This window comes from Rhinichthys klamathensis, unplaced genomic scaffold (genome assembly GCF_029890125.1).
Source record: "Rhinichthys klamathensis goyatoka isolate OS25496 unplaced genomic scaffold, OSU_Roscu_1.1 h1tg000529l_1, whole genome shotgun sequence".
Classification (NCBI taxonomy): Eukaryota; Metazoa; Chordata; class Actinopteri; order Cypriniformes; family Leuciscidae; genus Rhinichthys; species Rhinichthys klamathensis.
This window is the reverse complement of record NW_026607005.1, coordinates 66,498-88,742: the sequence shown is the minus strand read 5'-3', so window position 1 is coordinate 88,742 and position 22,245 is coordinate 66,498. Positions and strand designations below refer to the sequence as shown.

General features: G+C 37.5%; 1 protein-coding gene across 4 annotated transcripts in view; it reads right to left on the bottom strand.

The window, feature by feature from the left end:
* The window catches only part of rock2a (rho-associated, coiled-coil containing protein kinase 2a), a 58,169-nt gene that overhangs the window by 19,907 nt on the left and 16,017 nt on the right, over positions 1-22,245 (bottom strand). For all 4 annotated transcript variants that reach the window (XM_056238658.1, XM_056238661.1, XM_056238660.1 and 1 more), the window contains exons 2-5: positions 9,623-9,704; positions 8,434-8,534; positions 4,495-4,632; positions 3,314-3,574 (exon numbers count right to left, since the gene is read on the bottom strand). In XM_056238658.1, the coding sequence (XP_056094633.1) occupies positions 3,314-3,574; positions 4,495-4,632; positions 8,434-8,534; positions 9,623-9,704 (582 nt within the window). The remainder of the gene's footprint in view (positions 1-3,313; positions 3,575-4,494; positions 4,633-8,433; positions 8,535-9,622; positions 9,705-22,245) is intronic.

Genomic DNA, 22,245 nt, shown 5'->3' with positions numbered 1-22,245 from the left:
TAATGTGTAATGTAGTTACATGTAATGTGGTTCATATGTAAAAGACAAAAAAACAACAACTTGAAAACACTAAAGGTGAATAACAAATACAGCAAACTTAAGACTTAATACAGCAAATATATCAAAATCCACTGATAATATACAGTAGAGATCTCAGCAGACTATGATTTCAAATGTATCCTAGCAAAGTTTATTATAACTCATATAATTATAATGTTCTGCACATTTAAGGCTACTTTTGTATTTGATGTGGTGGTAGTTTAGGACAGTGGTTCTGAGGGCTCAGCAAACTTTCAAGGATGATTTAAAGCAGCACTCAGTAAGAATTCCGTTTTTGTCAAACAGCGACCCCTAGAGTCGCTGTGGAGCACTTGTACTGTCGTGAATAGCACTCACGCAGAGATGGCTCGCACTCACGGCCGGATCCCCTCCCCCTGTACACTGGTACCTGTTCAGTAGGATGGACGCTGTAACGAGTGGAAATAAGGTATGGCCCCTTTAAGAGCTGCGCGCTCTTAGCTTTCGGTCCCTCCATTGACAGCTACACAAATGACACTTTGATGCTTCAAAAAGTTCATAAAGAGATCGTAAAACTAATCCATATGAATTGAGCCGTTTAGTATGGTTTAGTGAAGAGACTCGGCCGCTTTATATGAAGAACAGATTAAATTTAGGCTTTTATTCACATATAAACATTCATCAACGCACACATCAGTTTCTGGTAAACGGAAGCTCAAGCATGTTAGCTTGACGTGTGAGAACCAATGAGGTTCATTCTTGTGTTACGAGCTTCCGCAAGAGGTTTGTTCTCGCACGTCAAGCAGGTTTGGTTGAGCTTCTGTTTATGTTCACTGATCAATGTTAATATGTGAATAAACGCCTAAATTCAATCTGTTCATCATTTAAAGTAGTGGTTCTCAACGGGGGCGGTACCGCCCCCCAGGGGGCGTTCAGAGAACAACGGGGGGCGTTAGACGCAAGAGTCTTGAAAGGGGGGCGTTCAGGTGTTAATGGGGGGCGTTCACGAGTAACGGAAATTTGTGTTCATTTACTGTGATTCATTTTAAGCATTTAGTAATTTATTTGTAATAAACACTTTAAGTGGGCTATTAAAAAAGTGTTAGGACCATATATGTTAAATTATGTTGTAAAACATATGCGTAGATTGTGATGTCATATTGTGTGTGCGCGCACGCCTATGGTGCGCGTGAAAGAAAACGTCAGCAGCGCTCAAATAAAAAAAAGAAAATCATTCGTCCGCGGCCGTTCTAGCCTACTCCTGACCGCAAGTCCACCGTCAGTATACTAGCAGGTTTTTTGTGTTCATTTCTATTGCATTACGATTGAAAGCAGTTTCAATAATGTCAAAAATATAATGTGCAGTCAAGTTCGGGTGTGAATGCTGTTTAAATGAGTGTTCTCACCGACACGCTTGTTGTGATTCTTCTTCCAGTTTAATGTACATGTAGCCTAAGCTATGTATCGTTACTTTTGCAACGACTATATTATTTTTCCAGTTATAGACCAGCGCTCTGACTAGAATCCAGCGCTGGCTAGAATCTGCATTCACGCGCTCAAACATGTGTTTCGCGCCGACAACAATCCAGCGCTGGCTAGAGTCACGCAGCGGAGGAATGGAAAGTTGACATGCCATTAAAAAGTATTGACTTAAGTATTGAAACACTTCTATTTTTTCAAATATTTTCAATAAATCATGTTCCCATTTACTCCGGCGACGAATTTCAAAATTAAACCAAATTCTATTTATAAGGTAAAACTTTAAATTTTTTAGGCATTAACTAATTCCAATGCCTAATGCCAAAATGTTTTCTTTGTTCACCAAGTAATTTACTGGTCAGGCATTATTGTTAACTCAATTTGAAAATGACAATTTGATGGATAATTTTTATATTATATTAATATTTAAATATATTCTGCAATCACATTTTGGTAATGTAGGCTATTCATTCCGCCATCACATCTGAGAGCGAAACGCTGCTTGGGTAACGTTAGTTTCAAGATATAAAAACAATTAATAATACAATAATAATTGAATTGTTCGTGTGTTTATTCTTGTTAGAAGATTTTTCTTTTTACTGATTATGAAAACAAATTAATCACGACAAACCAAATTAATTGTAATTGTATTAATTATACCTGATACCAAGGTATTTTAGGCCTACAATTTTAACATAATTTTTCATGAAAAATCATGATTGTATATTTATTTTTAAGTAAGGTTAATGTAAGCAGCTTCTTGCAATACTCTCCTAAATGCTAATAAAACCTACGTGCAAACATTACCGCTTTAATGACTGTCCTTTATTTTTCAGTGCATTTGTTTTATAATATATGGCTATTTATGTCATGGGATTAATATAATATAACTATTATTATGTAGTAGTGTAATGTAGACAAACACAACTAAAAGAGGTTTGAATTTTTCTTTGTTTAATTTGCACACTGAATATGGGTTGGAGCTTTTAATTTTGAACTCTCAAAGTGCACCAGATTGATGCATTTAACATTAAAATGCACACATTTTTCTTACGGGGGGCTTGCCCCCCGAACCCCCCTAAAAGGCCAGAGGTTCACCCACCACAGATTTACCAAAAATCCTGTGAGAAACACTGCTATTGCTATTCAATGCAGTTTATAGCTTGTTTTTTGGATTAATCGCTGTGGAGTATAGTTCGATTGTATTAATAAATGACAATTTTGTACTTATTTCATCTGTTACTCGTTCCTGCTCGCTCATTAGTTTGGGGGTGGGGGGCGGTCGGGGACCTGGATATTGGATAGGGGGCGCTGGCCCAAAAAAGGTTGAGAACCACTGATTTAAAGCGATAGTCTCTTCAGAAAATGTTGACTAATTCGCTCAATTCATATGCATTAGATTTACGATCGCTTTATGAACTTTTTGAAACATCAATGTCAAAGTAATTAATCACAGAATTTTCATTTTTGGGTGAACGATTCCTTTAATCTTTAATCAACATAAACGGAGTATTTTTAAAGTAAAACAGCTTTTTAGCTCCAGTATGACCTCTGAAACCACCTGAGGTCTTCCTCATTCAGAGATAAAGGAATGAGAGGAAGGCTCAGTTTTTCTTTGGTCCCTTGAGTTTGGACAAGAACTGGCATGTGCTCAAGGTATTTATCATGCAATTACATCCAGGAGTGAGCTAGAAATCCCTGCGCTCAGGGTGAAATGCTTGGTCAGAAGTTGACCAGAGAGAGCCTGCAGTTTTCACAGAGCCTGTGAACAGCCTACAAAACATTTTTGTATTGTAATAACTGGTTGACCCCTCACCCCATCCATTTTCATGCAGGTCCCAAAGTCGGCAAGTTTGAGGTGTCCGTTGCGGTCCAGCAGCATGTTGTCTGGTTTGACGTCTCGGTGAATAAAGCCCATGGAATGAATAGCGTCCAAAGCCAACACAACCTCGGCAGTGTAGAACTTTGCCCACTTCTCTGGAACGTCGTATGTGCTGGTGAGATTGACTAGATCTCCTCCTGGCATGTATTCCATTACCATGTAGAGAGAACGGTCATCCTGGAAAGCACAGCACAGCTGAGGAGAAGATGAGAAAGAATCGAGAAAAGAGGAAAAAAGAAAATATATGTTTATTTATCTCTGTAGTCCGACATTGTGTATGTGCTCAAGCTAGAGATGCACTGGCATGATATTTCTGGTCCAATAAAGATAGCACATAATTTAACTTTTAACATTTTAACTTGAGCAGCTAGCTAATTAAAAAACAGCAACACTCGAGTGAAACAAAATAGTTGTTAAATAAAAGCTTAAAATCAGAATGACTGACTGACTCTTAAATAATGCTTTTAAATTTGCTGAAAAACAAAGCATCCTGTTTCATTATTTAAATATGATCATGATAATCTTAAGAAATCAGTAAAAAGAAAAGAAAAAAAAGACTACTGTTTTGGGTCGGTAAACATTTTTTTAAAAAATGTTTTTGAAAGAAGCCTCATGTTCACCATGGCTGCTTTTATTTGATTAGAAATACTGTGAAAAAGGTAATATTGGGGATATTATTACAATTTATGTATGAATTCTCTTTATATTACATGATTTCTTTCTGAAATATTTCTAATATGCTGATTTGGTGCTCAATAAACATTTATTATTATTATCAATGTTTAAAACAGTTGTGGTTTAATATTTTTGTGGAGACCGCAATGTATTTTCTAGGCTTCTTTATAACAATGCAAAAGACTTTACTGTCACTTTTAAACAATTGAATGTGTCCTTACTGAATTAAAGTATAAAATAAAATCTTACAGACTCCAAACTTTAGAATGGTAGTGTACACACATATTGGATAGTCATGTGATATTTAATGTTTGGAAAGAGCACATTCGTTTTACGCATATCAAACCATAGAGAGTATTTGTATATGAAAAATCCCTGCTGCACATTTAAGGCGCACACGTTTGTGAGGAGAAAAAAAACTAGATGTCAGCACATAATACCTGTACGACCCATGGGCTGTCGGCAAATGCCATGATGTCACGTTCCTCCCAGAAGAAGGCAGAATCTGAGCGTTTGATCATTTCAAACTTACTGAGCACCTTCATTGCGTACACCTTCTGAGAGGCCTTATGCCTAACCTACACAAACACATCATAACAAAAAACACATCACATACCTTCTGTGAGACTTAGGCTAATTCATTACTAACACACTCATGGACCAACATTTGCAATTTCTGTCAGATCTTGTGCATCGCTCCCAAAACGATTTAAAAATACCACCAATGAACACTCTGTGAGAGGCTGTTTTGCCTTCGACACAGACGGCCACATTTTAAAGCACCCTCTGTTGTTGTGCTTTAGGTTCAGTGCACCCACACAGCCCCTGTCAGACAACTGACAGAGGAGAATACTGGGTAATCATGTTGTTTGTGTCTGCAGGCTTGTTCAGACTCATCCCCACTGCATCTCTCCCCTGACTTTCACAAAACACACACCCAGAGTGACGACACAATACAAAACTACACATGGTCTCTGTGTTGATACATCTGACATGTAAATATACAATTACATGGGGTCATTTAACACTTAACAGGAAGGACACAGAACTGCTTGCAGCATTTGGTATAACTGTTCACACTTAACACATTCATACAGACAATTACACACTACATTTATTTAAAGTGTGGCAGCTAATAGATTAAATAATTGCAATTTACACTCACCGGCCACTTTATTAGGTACCCCATGCTAGTAACGGGTTGGACCCCCTTTTGCCTTCAGAACTGCCTCAATTCTTCGTGGCATAGATTCAACAAGGTGCTGGAAGCATTCCTCAGGGAGTTTGGTCCATATTGACATGATGGCATCACACAGTTGCCGCAGATTTGTCGGCTGCACATCCATGATGCGAATCTCCTGTTCCACCACATCCCAAAGATGCTCTATGGGGTTGAGATCTGGTGACTGTGGAGGCCATTTTAGTACAGTGAACTCATTGTCATGTTCAAGAAACCAATTTGAAATGATTAGAGCTTTGTGACATGGTGGAAGTAGCCATCAGAGGATGGGTACATGGTGGCCATAAAGGGATGGACATGGTCAGAAACAATGCTCAGGTAGGCCGTGGCATTTAAACGATGCCCAATTGGCACTAAGGGGCCTAAAGTGTGCCAGGAAAACATCCCCCACACCATTACACCACCACCACCAGCCTGCACAGTGGTAACAAGGCATGATGGTTCCATGTTCTCATTCTGTTTATGCCAAATTCTGACTCTAACATCTGAATGTCTCAACAGAAATCGAGACTCATCAGACCAGGCAACATTTTTCCAGTCTTCAACTGTTCAATTTTGGTGAGCTCTTGCAAATTGTAGCCTCTTTTTCCTATTTGTAGTGGAGATGAGTGGTACCCGGTGGAGTCTTCTGCTGTTGTAGCCCATCCGCCTCAAGGTTGTGCGTGTTGTGGCTTCACAAATGCTTTGCTGCATACCTCGGTTGTAACGAGTGGTTATTTCAGTCACTGTTGCCCTTCTATCAGCTCGAACCAGTCTGGCCATTCTCCTCTGACCTCTGGCATCAACAAGGCATTTCCGCCCACAGAACTGCCGCTCACTGGATGTTTTTTCTTTTTCGGACCATTCTCTGTAAACCCTAGAGATGGTTGTGCGTGAAAATCCCAGTAGATTAGCAGTTTCTGAAATACTCAGACCAGCCCTTCTGGCACCAACAATCATGCCACGTTCAAAGTCACTCAAATCAACTTTCTTCCCCATACTGATGCTCGGTTTGAACTGCAGGAGATTGTCTTGACCATGTCTACATGCCTAAATGCACTGAGTTGCCGCCATGTGATTGGCTGCTTAGAAATTAAGTGTTAACGAGCAGTTGGACAGGTGTACCTAATAAAGTGGCCGGTGAGTGTATATGTCTAGTTAACCATTCAAACCTGCTCATATTTGCCTTAATATGTATATTGTGCTTTCAAAATGTGATGGATACAGGAGCATATAATGTTCTATTAATGCCACAGATTGATTTAACAGTATAACTTATGTGTGCTTTTATACAATTGCTGAGTTTTGATCATTTAATTACATCATATAAAGACTCTCTAATGTATTTTACCAGGGTATCTGCAGGGTTTACTTTTTATAATCAAATTTAAGGCTTTTAAGACCTGCACAAATAAAATTAATAATGTATGCATAGGAGGACAATGTTTATGGTAATATGATATCCTAAACCATAAAATGACTGTAAAAGCCACAATTTAAATAACTTTATAGTTCAAGAACAGGTTTGGACAAAAACAAAAAGTTTTATAAAATGATAAAACAGCCCTTTAAACAATTCTATGCATGTATATACACACACACACTGTATACTGTGTGTGTGTGTGTGTGTGTGTGTGTTCGTGTAGATTTTCAGAATGCACATTTGCTTCTTTTTGATCCACCAGTTATCAACACTGTCTATGCTGCATAAAAATACAGGTCGATTTTGCTGTGAGCTGAATGAAAATGCAAACCATGAGCCTGTAGAAAGCACAACAGAGACATGCATTTAATTTGAACATTTAATTAAATCATAGCCTTTTGAAGTTTATTAATCAAAGTAAGTTTTTCAAACCACATTTAAGACCTCTTGAAATGATAATTAAGAATTTTCTTGTCCCATTTAAGAAATTTAAGATTTTTATGTCCTTAAATTTGTTCAAACTGAATTTAAGTTCTTTTAAAGGACCAGCGGGGACCCTGTTTTACTTCCGTTAAAAGTCCCATCTAGGTCTGATCTATAAATAAATAGCCTTAGCACTAATTTACTCAAACTAGCTAAAGAATTATGACATCAGACAGAAGAGAAAGATACAGTTGGAATGTAAAATTAGGTAAAACTGTTCAATTTAAAGCTGCAGTGAAAAAAAGCATTGCAGTAAATCGCTCTGATTAAATCTAACGATCGCTTATCGTATCACGTCAAACTGTGCAAATTATACTTTGCTGATGTTGTTAACATTAACATTAACGATTTGAGAACATTGCGTGACTACATTTAATGCCCTTCCGATATTTATCCTTGTATTTGAATGGGCCTGGTTGCAGTCTCTTTTTTTCTGAAGCCACTCTGAAGTCCGAAGTCTTTTGCGTTTTACAACGGGTGAATCTCTAGTTGTCACTGGTGATTGTCGTTTGAACCTTTCTAGATCCGCCATCAAATTGATAAGTTTAATTATATCAAGTGCTGTGAGAAAAGGCTCTAAATCTCCACCTCCAGCATCCTCACACGCAATATAGCCTACTAGCCGAAACTCCTTCTTTATGTGTACAGATGTGACGTAATGACGCAAAGACATGCTCGAATTTCCCGCAGAAATCCACCAGTACCACTGGAATTAAAAACATTATCCAAAAATTATTTTGGATAAATTTTAACCCCAAAACGGACTGCAGCTTTTACAACATTTAACATATTTATTCTTGTAAGTTCTCTTAAAGAGAACCGGAAGAACCACCGTGAACCGGAAGTTGTGACCGACTTCAGTGTTGTGACGTTTTTTCTTAGTAAAACGGAATATTGAAGGAGAAAAATACAGGCAATGGCGTGTTTTTTCCCCGCTAAGAACTGATTGGATCTAGAAAAGTGGGCGTTCAATTCAGCTCGCTGTCAAAGCTCACAGCAGACCATTGGAGAGGATGTTCAAACTGACGTCATCAGAGAAGGAAGGCCATTCCAGAGGCCAAAATACAAGATTACAAAAAAAAAAAAAAAAAAATGTTTTTTTGGTGTGTGAATCAACTTGCACGGATGAATTGTTCACCACAAGACAACTAACAAAACACTAACAAAGTAAATCAGGTCAATTTTGATTTAATATCAACACTTTTGAATGCACATACATATTATCCTGAAATTCTCTCACACAAACACACTCACCAACTGGACTTCTCCGAATGCTCCTCTACCGATCACCTTCACTCGGTCAAAATCCTCTGGCTTCATCTGCAGCTCTCTTGTTTGGCCCATGACCTTCTCATCTGTACACAGAACACATCAAAATCACATTTCCTTGGTCATGTCATGATTGAAGAACTAGAATTTGTTTTCTGGTGATCTGTCAGGTCTGTAAATGGTAATGATAGTTACTACTGTACTAAGTACCTGAAGTGTTTCCAAATATTTATGAGTAAATTCTGTGAACTGTAGGCCTACATCTCATTTGCTATTTTTATATTATCTTATATACAAACACATTTGAATTATCATCGGCCTATGGCCATAATGGTTTCTAGATACAGCCATTGGCAACTGAAAAACCCAGAATGTTCTACCACTACTAAACAATGCCCAACAAAAATACCCTCACACACATTTTCAGTATTGTAAAGTTTAGTAGTTATTCATTAAAATATTGAGGACATCAACATCAGGAATGACAGTTATCAAAGGCCAGTAGAGAGGGTACACGGTCTGGATGAGAGGACTGTTGAGTCACACTCTCTCATCCAAACCACACATTATAACATTCGTACAGCCCTATGGTCTCCATGACAACAAGCATAGTCAAGAACAAAATCGGGACAGAATGTGATAATTAGTGAAAAGTTTAACAGCGCATAAATAGAGCAAACAGACACAGATGCGTTCGCACAGGCACTGAATTCAAACAAATATCAAAGATCACTTATGACAACAAACTGAATATTAAAGTCATTGAATCATTCATTTAAACCGATTTTTTTTTTAAATAATTCATTCAAATTAAACATTTTAAATGGACGGCAGCAATTAACATTTTGTCAGAACCTAAATTACACGTTTTGTTGTCTGTTCAGAATTGTGGGAGATTCGTGATCTCCATCCTCAATTTATCTCGAATCGTGCAGCTCTAGTATGTGTTGACAGTTAATTATTTATGTGATGAGCTTCTGTGTTTTAAAGTGAGGGATTTAGATTAGGAAGAGCCACTCAAAACATTTCAATTCATATAAATGCTGTTGACGTTGTAGCAGGAAGCAGCCTCATTGTAAAACATGATGCCACCATTAAGTATTTCCTTTACCCACAGAATAACACAGAACAACAATCAGAGAAAATCTGAGGTCTCTTAAAAGCAGATACTCACATCTGTTCAAGAAGGTCTCAATGTTCTTATTTTTACGTAAGGCCGGAGAGTCCAGATCTAAAACCAGGGCATTCATGGAGTCCTGAAACAGAAACACAAACACTTTGAGTGAAACAATAAAATAATGGCCTCCATGCAAATAATATTCATGGAAAATGAACATGTCTGTTTTTCTTAGAAATTTCTTACAAGATTTTCAGAAATTTCTATTCATGATTGATTCCACCCATTTTCACAATGCTTCTTATTTATTTTGACCTTTGTCAACCTAAAGCTAAAATTGTTGCTTTCTACCTGATGAACTTTCATTATTGATTTGGCCATTTGGCCAATTTTCAGGGGTAGCTTAACAGATGTGGTTAATTTGCTCCTAGCATCCCATCCGATATATATATATATATATATATATATATATATATATATATATATATATATATATATATATATATTTATACACAATCAGAATTGGTACATGAAATGACAGGCATTTTATATAATTAATTGTAGCTAAACACAATTTAACAATTCAGAAAACTAATCCCATCTGGTTACTGCTTTGGAAATGTCTATCTGTGTGAGAAGACATGGGCAAACAAACGCTATCGAGTGATATCTCTTATTTAAGCTCTGAGTGGAATTAGCTACAGGCATACTTCAAGGACAGGAAGTTAAATGGCTAGGCAGAACTTCCAGCCTGAAGAAATCTTAAGATTGATAAGTCATAAAAGTCAGTAGATAATAAAAGAACATTCACTTCTGCTGATGTAGCCGAAGTCATAAATAAAAAAATAAAAAAATTTAACTGCCTTTGTTACCCAGAACACAGTTCACCTTTTTTGGGCATCTGGATGATGTCCTGTCCTGAAGGAATGCAGCGTATAATGAACGGAAATGCATTTAAAATAATTAAGCAGATGTTGAGACCACCAGAGCCATAGATTTGTTTCTGCACATGCAGACTGAGGTGACGGCCGGCGGTTACTGCACTGCTGCGCTTGTAAAGTGATTTGAAGCAAGACCAGGTCTGTTGTGACCGACATACCAGGCATGGTCTCGCTGGAAACCCTTACCGGAAAAGCAGTCGGAATGTCCAACGGCCACACCTCTCCCCCTCCTCTCCATTTTCACTCTCTCTCCTGCCCTGCCTTCAACTCCCAAAAAGTTCTCTACCCTTACTGCACATTGCACAATGTGAAATCTTATGGACTTCTCTAAGTGCATCTGTTCTCTCACTTGACTCTATAGTACTCTATCAGATATAACTAACAATGTGAACATAACATTAATTTTAATGCATTTTTTAATTGGCATTTAAGTCATATAAATACTGCACCAGTAGGTCAGTTTTGCAACATGTCATGACTTGCGAGTACCAGTACAATGAGTGTGCTTTCATGCAAGCACTTTTGGTGCACACCTGATTTCAGAGTCCGTTCGTTCGTTTGAATGAGAGCTGCCCGATTCTGGATCATTTGAGAATCACTTTTTTTTTTTTTTTTCAAATAGAGATTATGATTCTGAACAGAGACCTAAACAAAGTAACATGTAATTTACCAGAGGTTCTGACAAAATGTTAATTGCTGCAGTCTATTTAAAAAGTTTAATTAATTTGAATGAATTTTTTTTTTTAAATCGGTTTGTATGAATGATTCAATGACTCACTTATAAATACTTGTTTCTTTGCTGGATGAATAATTAATTGAAAAATAATTTTTTAACAGTCACTTGTTACCATCTAGTGGTGTAATGATGTAAATCAATGCAATCGTAATTTGAATCATTAATCACAAAAGGCGTCTATTTTGATCACGATCGGAGATTTATACGCGTTTTATTCGTGTTTATATATGAACAATAAACTTTTATCCCAGTAATTCTGTAATAATTCTGTAAAAACGAAGAAACAACAATACTGTGTGGTTGAAAAGATTGATTTTCTATAGTAATAAAACTCATTTAGTTCAGTTAGAGAACAGACACTACAATTAAAAACTGAACATGTCCGCTCAATTCAGCGTGATCTGAATGAGAGTCGCAGCACAGTCTAGCAGCAGAAGTCAGATTTAATTTATCACGTGACGAGAGTGAGGCGAGCTGACTGACAAGACGGAAAATTTGGTTTCAAAGCGAAATGTAATTTGGCAATATTTTGCATTTAAACCCAATGCTAATAGGGAACCTGCAAATGGTTAGATGTGTTTTTCACTAAGAATAATAATGAACCCACCATTCAAGCAATTGCTGGGCCCGAATTGCCGCTAATTCGGGTCCACGGGCGCGGAGCAGTGCAAGCATTTTCAGTTTATTACTATGGAAGTTAAGCTTTACGCTTGCACAACTTCCATTGGAATTAATTGAAATTGCTCGCTCTGCTCCACGCCACTGGACATGAATGCAGGTGCGGCCGTGTGCATTTTACTTTCGTTTTCAAATGGTGAGCACCGTAAGAGACTTAACTAAAACTTTGAACTTGAAAGTGCGCAGTGATGCCTGAAATCACTTTTTGAAAATACAGTTACAGTATTTTACAGTTAATATTGAGCGCATCCACATCGGGAGTTACATATTTAGACAAGCACGGTCAAGTTCACGTGCGCATTCACGTGCAGATGTTGTGATATTAATTTTATGTTGTATATCTCTGAATAATCTCATATAGGATGTGTTTGGTTGAGTTTATTAACTTGCTAACAAAGCGCTTCAGTTTGGTGTTCATTCACTCTCCAGCCTCAACTCAAATGGCAATGTCCGGCGGCAACATAACATTTTCTGGCTAGCATGTAACTTCCAAGACCACTTGCATTTGCATCCGTTTGAGCAGATACAAGTTGTAATGTTACGCTTATGTTGTGATTAATCTCATACAGGGTATGTCATAGTTTACCGGGCTTCAGTTTACTGGTGTTCATTCATTCTTCAGCTTCACCTCATGCAGCTATTCCTTTAAGATGTCCCAAGACCGTTCAAGCTGGCAGTTATTAAGCCTCCCATTCAGAAACCACAACTAGATCTAAATGAATAGGCAAATTACAGACCCATTTCAAATCTTCCATTTATGTCTAAAACACTAGAAAAAGTTGTCCGCTTAATTGTGCTCCTTCCTGCAAAATAACTATATCTATGAAAAATTTCAGTCAGGATTATACAAATGACTTTCTTCTGGCTTTTGACCAAGGCTGTATCTGAATACTAGTTTTACTTGATCTTAGTGCTGCATTCAACACTATAGATCATAACATTAGATCAACTACAAAATTACACTGGCATTGGGACAGGCATTAAGGTGGTTTAAAATTAACCATTTTGTCTATTTAAACGGGAAAAAATCTAAGATAAAGCCGGTAAGTAATGGAGTGCCACAAGGACCTGTGTTAGGCCCTCTGTTATTTTCAATATACTGCATGCTGCCACTTGGTAATATTATAAGAAAACGTGGAATTAGTTTCAACTGCCGATGATACTCAGCTGTTTTTCATCAAGACCAGATGAAATCTGTAATTTATCCAAGATGACAGAGTGTGTTAAATATATAAAACATTGGATGACCAGTAGTTTTCTTCTATTAAATTCAGATAAGACTGAGATATTACATATAGCACCAAAAACCTGTACACAGAATTTCTTAGAATACAATTTGCATTTAGAAGGAATGTACTGTTACTTCATCCTCAGGGGTCGGCAAGTAAGTTCGGCAAAAAAAAAAAAATCACCAATAGATAACAGGCCAGAACATAGTCAACGGATAATTTAAGAAATTAATTGATGAAAAATGCAACTAGAATTGTCAAATCAATCAATTGTCAATTGATCAAATGCACAAATGATTATCTTTGCTCAAAATGTTATGAACAGCAGCTACGCTAATTATTTACCATTTGCTTCTCGGGATGCCCATCCTGAGGTAACTAGAGACTACACGCCAGCTCCAGTTTGGATCCAGCCTCTTACGAAGACTGGTGACCCAACACCTGTGAAGAGATGACTCCAACTGCTGCCAGGGACGCCAACTCTGAACCAACATACACCAATGCAAAATTTTCTATATATTGTAATCATTGTTCACAACTTGTAATAATTAATTTAATTAGTTCAATTTTTTCCTAAAATTAATACATGATGTTAGCTAACTACATGATTTGTATTATCTTAGAACTGTACATTTCTGTACTGAGATATGGACATTACTTAGACAGTCACGTCTGACAACAGATCACTCTAAATTGTAATGTAGACACATGCATTTACAGCTGCTTTAAAACGATGTATTGTGAAAAGCGCTATACAAATAAATCTGAAATTCAAATTGAAGAGTTCTTTTCTTTCTTTTTTTATTGATGCATTATTGATAATCTAGCAGTGTTATTTTTACTAGCCATATTTTGATTAATTTTCAGAACACCGTTTTAATTCAAATATTTAAGTTATCGCCACGACGGACACGCCCCGCCACTGAGTACTTGTTTTTGAGACCTATCAGTAATAGAAAAAAACCTTGTTAAAAATGCCCATACCCTGGTTCTCTGCTTCCACACTCCAGTCCACACAAACACTTGGATATGCGCACATTTATCTTCTAGGTTAACGTTAGTGAGCGACCATGAACACAAAAAGTACATTGCACCTAACAATTTATTTTTATGCAAGTACAATATAGTTAAAGACACCTAATATTAAGTGGGACCATTAATTATTTATAAAAATAAAAAAATAAAAAAAATTACTGTTGGCAAAAGAAAACATGCAGGCGATTCAGAGTCGGTTCTTTGAATGAATCAGTCAAAAAGACTCAAAGTTTGAATCAATTCAACTACTCTGGGTTACACTTTAGTTTAAGGAGTCATTGTTATTTGTTACAGTGTAAATATATAAGTACTGAGTAATAATAATTAACAACATGTATTTACCATGTAATTCTGCATAATTTATTGTTATCACTGTGGTAAGTAGGCTACATGTAACATATGTAACAATGACACTGTAAAATAAAGGGTTACCCTGCTATAACATATTCAACATGTGACTATTCTGCTGAACTCTGCAGGAAACACTGCGTTGCATCATGGGACAAGAGCAGACATATGATGAACTCCTGTGCGTGTCCGTTATATTTCACCATATCAACACCCTATTTCCCAGTATAGGGCACTTCAAATATAAAACTTCTATTTAAGGAAAAACACACTGTCTATCTCAAAGCACGCACAGACAGGAAATGACACCTGCCACCAGAGGCTCCAGTGAAACTGCTGTAGTGTCACGGTGCAGTTTAGAGATGACATCATTTCTTCCTGTGGCCCCGTTCTCCTATACAGTCATCAGAGACATGAAACAGAACATACCAAAACACACCAAAGTAAACATTTAAAACATGAGGATAGTGTGAGTGCTGAAAAGCCCACTCCTCAGGCCAGAAATACAAGGGGCCACCGTTACTAGACGACCCATGAACACACATGCAGACCACCTGTACAAACACCAACATACGTCAACCACACGTCAACCACACTGGATCTTCAGGTTAAATCTGCAGCTCCATTTTCAATCCAACATATGAAGAATTTCAACTGCTTTTGTCTCTGCATTGCTTAAAGTTTAACCTGAAAGTGTGTCATTTTTGCACCACTCATGTGCCATTTTGCACATTAACCTGAGACAAGCATTTTAACACTTAAACTTTAACTCAAAGTTCTTACAGAGCTGAACAAACCTCTGCTGACATGCAAAAGGTTAAACTTGACCATCTCATTTCAGGTCTGCAGGCAAAGCAAAGGCTAAAAATTAAATATAAAAATTAAATTAAATTAAATTTCAAAAGCAATATGGGTTGCACAGTCCATTTTATGTTCACTTTAAATAATTAATTCTGTTTTATGATTATACCTTGTTGTTGACTGAGGGCATTTTTACACTGGCAGTTTAGTTCAGAACGGTTTGCATGAAAAATTGGTCATGTGAAAGCGGTCATGTGGACCCGGGTGCGCACTGGGGTACCGAACCCCAGACTACCTGAAGGAGGTGGTCTGAGTTCGGTTGCACTCGAACTGTGGTGCGATTCGCATGTATGTGAAAGCAACACAGGTTCCACACTTGTTCAGGAAGTAAAGTAACCTGCACATATGTTTTAGCCGATTTATGTATTTAGTTCAATAAAACACATATATGGGATGATAGTGTTGCTGATTTACCTTGGATATGAGCCAGTGTGAGCCTGCAGTGTATTCGTGCATAGCAAGTGCAATCAGGGCGGCAAATGAATGGCAATCCACTGTCTCCATAAAAGAGTCTGTTCGCATTCGCAAGCAGCAGAAAGCCGCCTTAATGCAAAGCACATACAGTAAACCCAAGTGTTGTTTACTCAGCTGCGCATAATCACCAAATTAATAAAAAAAATATATATATATATTACATTTCATGTTTGTGATGATGCAGATGAATGCAAATGCACCAGGGTTTGACAGAATCAAGTTGAGTGTGAAACTAGACCAACGCTGGAACAATCCTGCTCAGACTCGGACATCAGCAAATGTGCCCACTGGCCAGTGTAAAAAAAAGCCCTGAGTTTCTCTTCAGTGTTATTGTGTTAACACTCTTGTAATTGGTCCCTACAACAAGAAAACCTTTTTTGTTTACCTTTTAAGTTACTATTTGTTTGTATTTACCTTTGTTTTATTGTTCTTTATATTGTTAATTCTTTGGGAAGGGATTAGTAGAGAGGTGGGTGCAATTCCATTTTGATCTTGTTTTCTCCTGTTTAAGCTAGTTAGGTACTTTTATAGTACTTTTTTCTTTTCTTTTGCAGCCGAGTTAGTTTCTCCCTACTAGTTAGACGGTTTATGTTTGTTGTTTTGGCCTTGTCCCCTCTTGAAGCCTTGGAATCCTCCCACATTGGTAAAATAAAAGAACCTGTCTTTGATATTGAGTTGATTTTGGTCTTTGTAAAAGCACTGGGGTTGGGAATTGAACTTTGCTGCCTTCACACATCACACCATTATTATTCAATTACATGTTCCTCCATTCCTAGACTAAAATGGGGACGTAACATTATTTATAATATTAGGCGTATCCTGCAGGTCTAAGCACCATTAAAGTATTTAAGAGTTGCCCAGCCAGAATCAACCAGCGGAGATGGTGGGGAAAAACCCGTTCTCTGTCATTCAAACATGCGAAGATTGCTTTTCCTCCATGAATGAAGTCTTTGACTTGCTTAGAGATGCACGAATACTACATTTTTTTGCCGATACCGATTTTCAGAATGACATCTGGTGATACAGATAATTTTATTTTCTTAATGAAAAAAGCTAATGCTGTAAACTACACTGGGATCTCTATCATTAATTGGTACATTAGTCAAATATTTAAGGTTAAAATGAACAACAGAGTTATTATATTCAACTGCTATTTATTTTCAGGTATAATAATAAAACAATGTTTGCATACATCTCATTTGCACATTACATTTCTGTACCAGAATACTACTGTTAGACCTTTATTTGTAACTTTGTCATTTTCTATTTATCTATGCTTGTAATTAGTGTATTAGTTCTTTTTTTATTACTGACTGTTCACTTATCTTTAATAATGTCTAAACTTTAGTTATAGGCAAGTAGTTTTTGCTGTGGTATCTAAGTGTGCTTCAAGTAATAAATGGAAAGCAAAGTTACATTTAGGCTATTTGACCCTTTAGGAGCGTATCTGAAGCCCACAGAATACGTTGCTCATGCGTGTTCATGCCCCGTCTCGGAGCGCGCGCACAGGAGGACGCCTAGGGAACGGTATCTCTTTAGCAGCTTAATGCACATTTAATAAACCTAATAATTGTTGGAAGCTAAAATCGGAATCGAAAAATCAATCACGATTAATGGCACAGCCCTATATTAAAGACTCATTATGGTTTAGTATTCCCCCCAGTATATATTTTAGTTATTAAACGTGCGATTAGTCAACTGATGGCTTAAATGAACGACTACTAGTCGACTAGAAAAATCTTTGATCGGGGACAGCCCTATTTGTTTTTATGGTTTATTATTTTGAGTTGAGAAACTCACACATTAATGAAAAACAACAGCATGGTTGTTATGAAAGATGCATGGAATGCATAACAGCAATCCAAGTGAATCCAAATGGCGAATGAAAACCCTGAAACCTGAGTGGGAGTTAAAAATACTGCATCTCTCTGCATTTTAACATTCCCTCATACACACACACACACACCACACAAACTGTGAGTCACTCCCAACTACACACAAATACACCACCTCCAACACTAACTGCAATAATGACAAATGATTATCCACGCTTCAGTTAAACCCGCAGACATCCTCTCACTCTGACACTCCTTCTCTATCTCACACTTTCAAACTCATGTAACTGACGACCTCTTAGTTTATTAGCTCCCCTGAGTTTAACAATTAGTATATCAGTATACTGATGTAACAGGCTGATTAGCTGACAGATATTTAGCAATTTGAATTAAGCATCAGTCGATAAGATAATCTGAACAACTGAGACCAGGTTTTCTTTTTTTTATTCTCTCAAAAATATGTGGAGAAAATAAAGAAATTTAAAATAAAATATTAAGGAAAGCGGAATATACAAAGTTGAATATTTCTAACATTATTCCCCAGAAAAATTCATTTCAAAAACACAATTCCTTTAACACACCTTGTGACATGTAAAATATTTGACAACATGCCCCAATACAAACGTTGACAACCTGCTGGTAAGTTAATTGGCGTGTTGTAGAATTGGCGTGTTGTTTTTGTAGAAACCTGTCGCATCTGCATGCTAAAATACCTTTTGCAGTAATCCTTCCTCACCGTTGCACATCCTGTTGTATATAGTTAAGAGCGGTTTTAGGAAGCCAAAACACTTCAAATGAACTGATGCTGATGCCAGTATAGAGAAAAGGGTGGCAGATGGCTGATGTAACATCAATGTTTATACGTAATAAACTTTTATAATAACAATTGAGACATGCTCAAATTAAAATGCACAACGTTGCACAATATTTACTCAAAATTAACTACAAAAACTTCCGAAAATGTTTACTATTTTAGAACAGACAAAATGGGTGACTATACCCACTTCTGTAAATCCACCATGCAGTCTTCAGTCAATGCAGATAATCTCAAAATGAAAAAAATCTGCTTGTTTAATTGGTCTAACAGGTACATCAATGTGTCACTAGCACCAAGCTTTTACAGTTTGTCACACTTACTAAGACTCATTTCCTGCTGAAACCTATCACACATTACTCAAAAAATATCAAAACTAAAATCAGAACCTCAAAGCTTCATGACAAAATCAATTGACAAAATTGATTTTTGAGCTGTTTGGACCAATCAAATTGTCAGGGCGGGCTTTATACGATGATGGACAGATGATCAACAGTAACATAATCATCCATGTCACCAAAGAGCGCGTGGGTTGAATTGGTTTACAACAGAGGTGGCTGCCGCTGGAGAATTGAGATATGTAGATTCCGCCATCGCGTCTGTTATAGAAGATATCGACAGCGCACTCATTTTAAAAGAGGAACAGAGAACCGCCATCAAGGCATTTGCAGATCGGAAAGATGTTTTTGCCGTCCTTCCTACGTGATTCAACATATGTAATTTACTCCGTTGCTCTGATTAGTTGTAGGTCTGTCCAATTGAGTGCAGAGGCATTTTCTTTCCTGGTTCGGTTGAAACACGCCCCATAATCATAGCCCAATGGAGCAATATCAGACTCATATTCTGACTAGAATCTGAGTATGACGACGTCAGGCTAGTGATTTCCTAGCCTGGTACATTTCATTTGTACAGAGAGTCTGGCCTCGCTCCATTGACAAGCGTTAACTTCCTTGTAGGCGGGTACTCTGTTGCAGTTTAAATCTATTGGATCTCCCCAGAGGCACTCTGGATCTACCCTAACCAATCGCTAACGTTTGGTTGTGACGCATGACGACTCAAACCACTCAAACTAGCGCACGACATCAGCGTCATCGTTCTCAGCCACTCCCTCTGTTCGCTGATTGGAGCGGTAAAAAATTGACCGGAGAAAACCAAAGAATACAGCACAATCCCAGACGTAGTACTGAAGGAAAATTAAAATTGAGCGGAAGTACATAGGAGGGCGGAGCCAGGCTAGTGATTTCCTGGACCTGGTCATTAACTATAGGCAGACAGAGAGAAAGTGTCACAGAGGGCAGGATTTCTGTAACATTTCGAGAGCATTGGGAAAAAGGTTTCCTGGTTGTTTTGACTGAGGGGGCGAGAGGAACAGCTGCTGTTCCCGGGTAAAAATGGACAAGGCCACTATCACACCACCTTATATGGCAGTGTTTCTCCTATCTGCCCAGAGAGAGAGAGAGAGAGAGAGAGAGAGAGTGTGTGCAAATGAAAGGAGGGAGGGACCTGATAAGCTCTGGAAAGAATTAAAAAAGTCAAACTTTAAAAGATCTTTTTATATATTCATCTTCTCATTGAAGACACACACACAATACACATTAAAACGCCAGTGTAATAGTTTGCCCATCTCACAATCTCCAAACAATGTCAAAGCTTCTTCATGAATTAGATAACTTAACTTTATTCTATGTCTCTCTCATATAGGGATCCGTTGACAAATGACAATTTCATCTGCTTCATTCCCACTTGATGACCTGTCAAAACAGACAATACGCATTCCTATCCATCAAAGTCAGAGTCGTTTTCCAAGCACCCTTAGGACAAGAACTACAAATGTTTTTGTAACACATGCCTTTGAAGTGTAATTTGATAACTGTCCAACAAACTATTTCCACTTGGGGTCTCTCTTGAAACTGTGGTAGCAAAAATAAAGTGTTCCACTCATCCATCAATCGATCTTTCCTGTAGCGGCTATTTAGTGAATTAAAATGTACTGATGATGAATTAGACGGAGTGCTCCTGCTCCTACCTTTGGCTAATGAATGCGCACAGACACAAACTGATGGCATGAGAAGTCCAACATATCCACCTGTGAAAAACAATGAACGTTGCACCAACCATCCGAACCTTGCAACCTTGCAAAAAGAAGCACCTATAAATCAGCTGTTTTTAACAAAAGAGAGGCTTTATGGTCTCCCTGCAGTTTTTCCACCAAAATAAAAGCTTGTTGATTTAATTGTTTGAAAATGAACATAAATATTCATATAGCAATTTCACAGTTGTATTGTAAAACGTAAAAAAAAAAAAAAAAAATCTTAATTACTTATTTAATTTTACAGTGAAATAAAAATCACAATTTTTTTCAGGAAAAGAAAACGCAATTAGATTTACCCAAATCATATAGGCTAGCCATGTGGGAAAGCAATCCCATAACGAACTGTGACCAGTTCAGTAAAAAAAAAAAAAAAGAAATATGATCAATAAACATGACAATATTTAAAAATTGACTATTTTACCCAGTATGTGAGAGTATTGCATTATTAGCTCAGAAATACTGTATATGCTAAAGCAAAAGTCTTTTGCGAGTTGAGTCCTCTCACCTAAAGATCGCTATTTGTATGCGTTTCTGCATACAGTTCCAATATTCATTTCAGTTATGACGCCACCTTAGAAGACAGCAGCCTATGCAGACGGCAAGGTGGCCCACTAGGTTTCGGCACAGACCAGCCGATGTATGACGCCACATTTCACTGCAGAGAGATCCAGTAACTAAAAAATTATTCATTATTTATGAAAAGTGACTAGAGCTACAAATAAACCATTAAACAGCTGCTTAACAATTTAATGCTGGATTACAGGATTCATCAGAGATCAGAATGCAAACAAAGTACACAGGCTTGATAGAAATAGAAATGTGATGATAGGTACGCCACATCACTCCCTTCTAAGACACCTACCCACTCACCCACCCAAACACACACCTAATGCAGCAGCTCCATAGGCCATGTGTTTATTAACGTGTCAGCCAGATGGATTTCTGTACAATGTAGAGCAGTGGTTTTCCAGTGCAATAAAGATCATGAATCATATCCGATTCCAATAAAACGGTAAACTCAACAGCAAGAAGCTGGTCAGCGGAAGATTGCACCAGAGTGTTTAACAGGATTCTCCATCCTCCATTAGTTAGTCAATTTTTTATTAGTCTAATTTGCTAATGCCACTAGTCCAGTTAAAACGTGTCTTATAGTTCAACGCACAGACGAGAGAGACAGGATTAAGTGTACACAGAGTAGATACCACAAGCAATATTTCAGTGGAAACTGAGACATGGACAAGGAACATTCAAAACATCTGTTCAAAAATCCCACCGATAACAATCCGTTTCAGTCGAAATGGGAAACACCATGTCAAATTTAATAAACAAGTCAATAAACCATTTAATAAACAATTCAATAAACCAGTTCAGACAACAGTTATCACTCAAATATCTACATAATATACACACACAAAAGTTCTTCTTAAAGAAATTAATGCTTTTATTCAGCAAGATGCTAGTCTGGCTATCACCAGACCAAGCTCAATCTTTTAAGATTGAACATTGGCCTGGGGAGTCTGCTATGTATTTTCTACTGCACAAGAGGTGTGATCAACGGGCATAGTTCAAATGTCTGTACGCAATTGGATAGTCCTTCAACCAATCAGACCAACGATCCGGGTGACGTACTTAGCAGT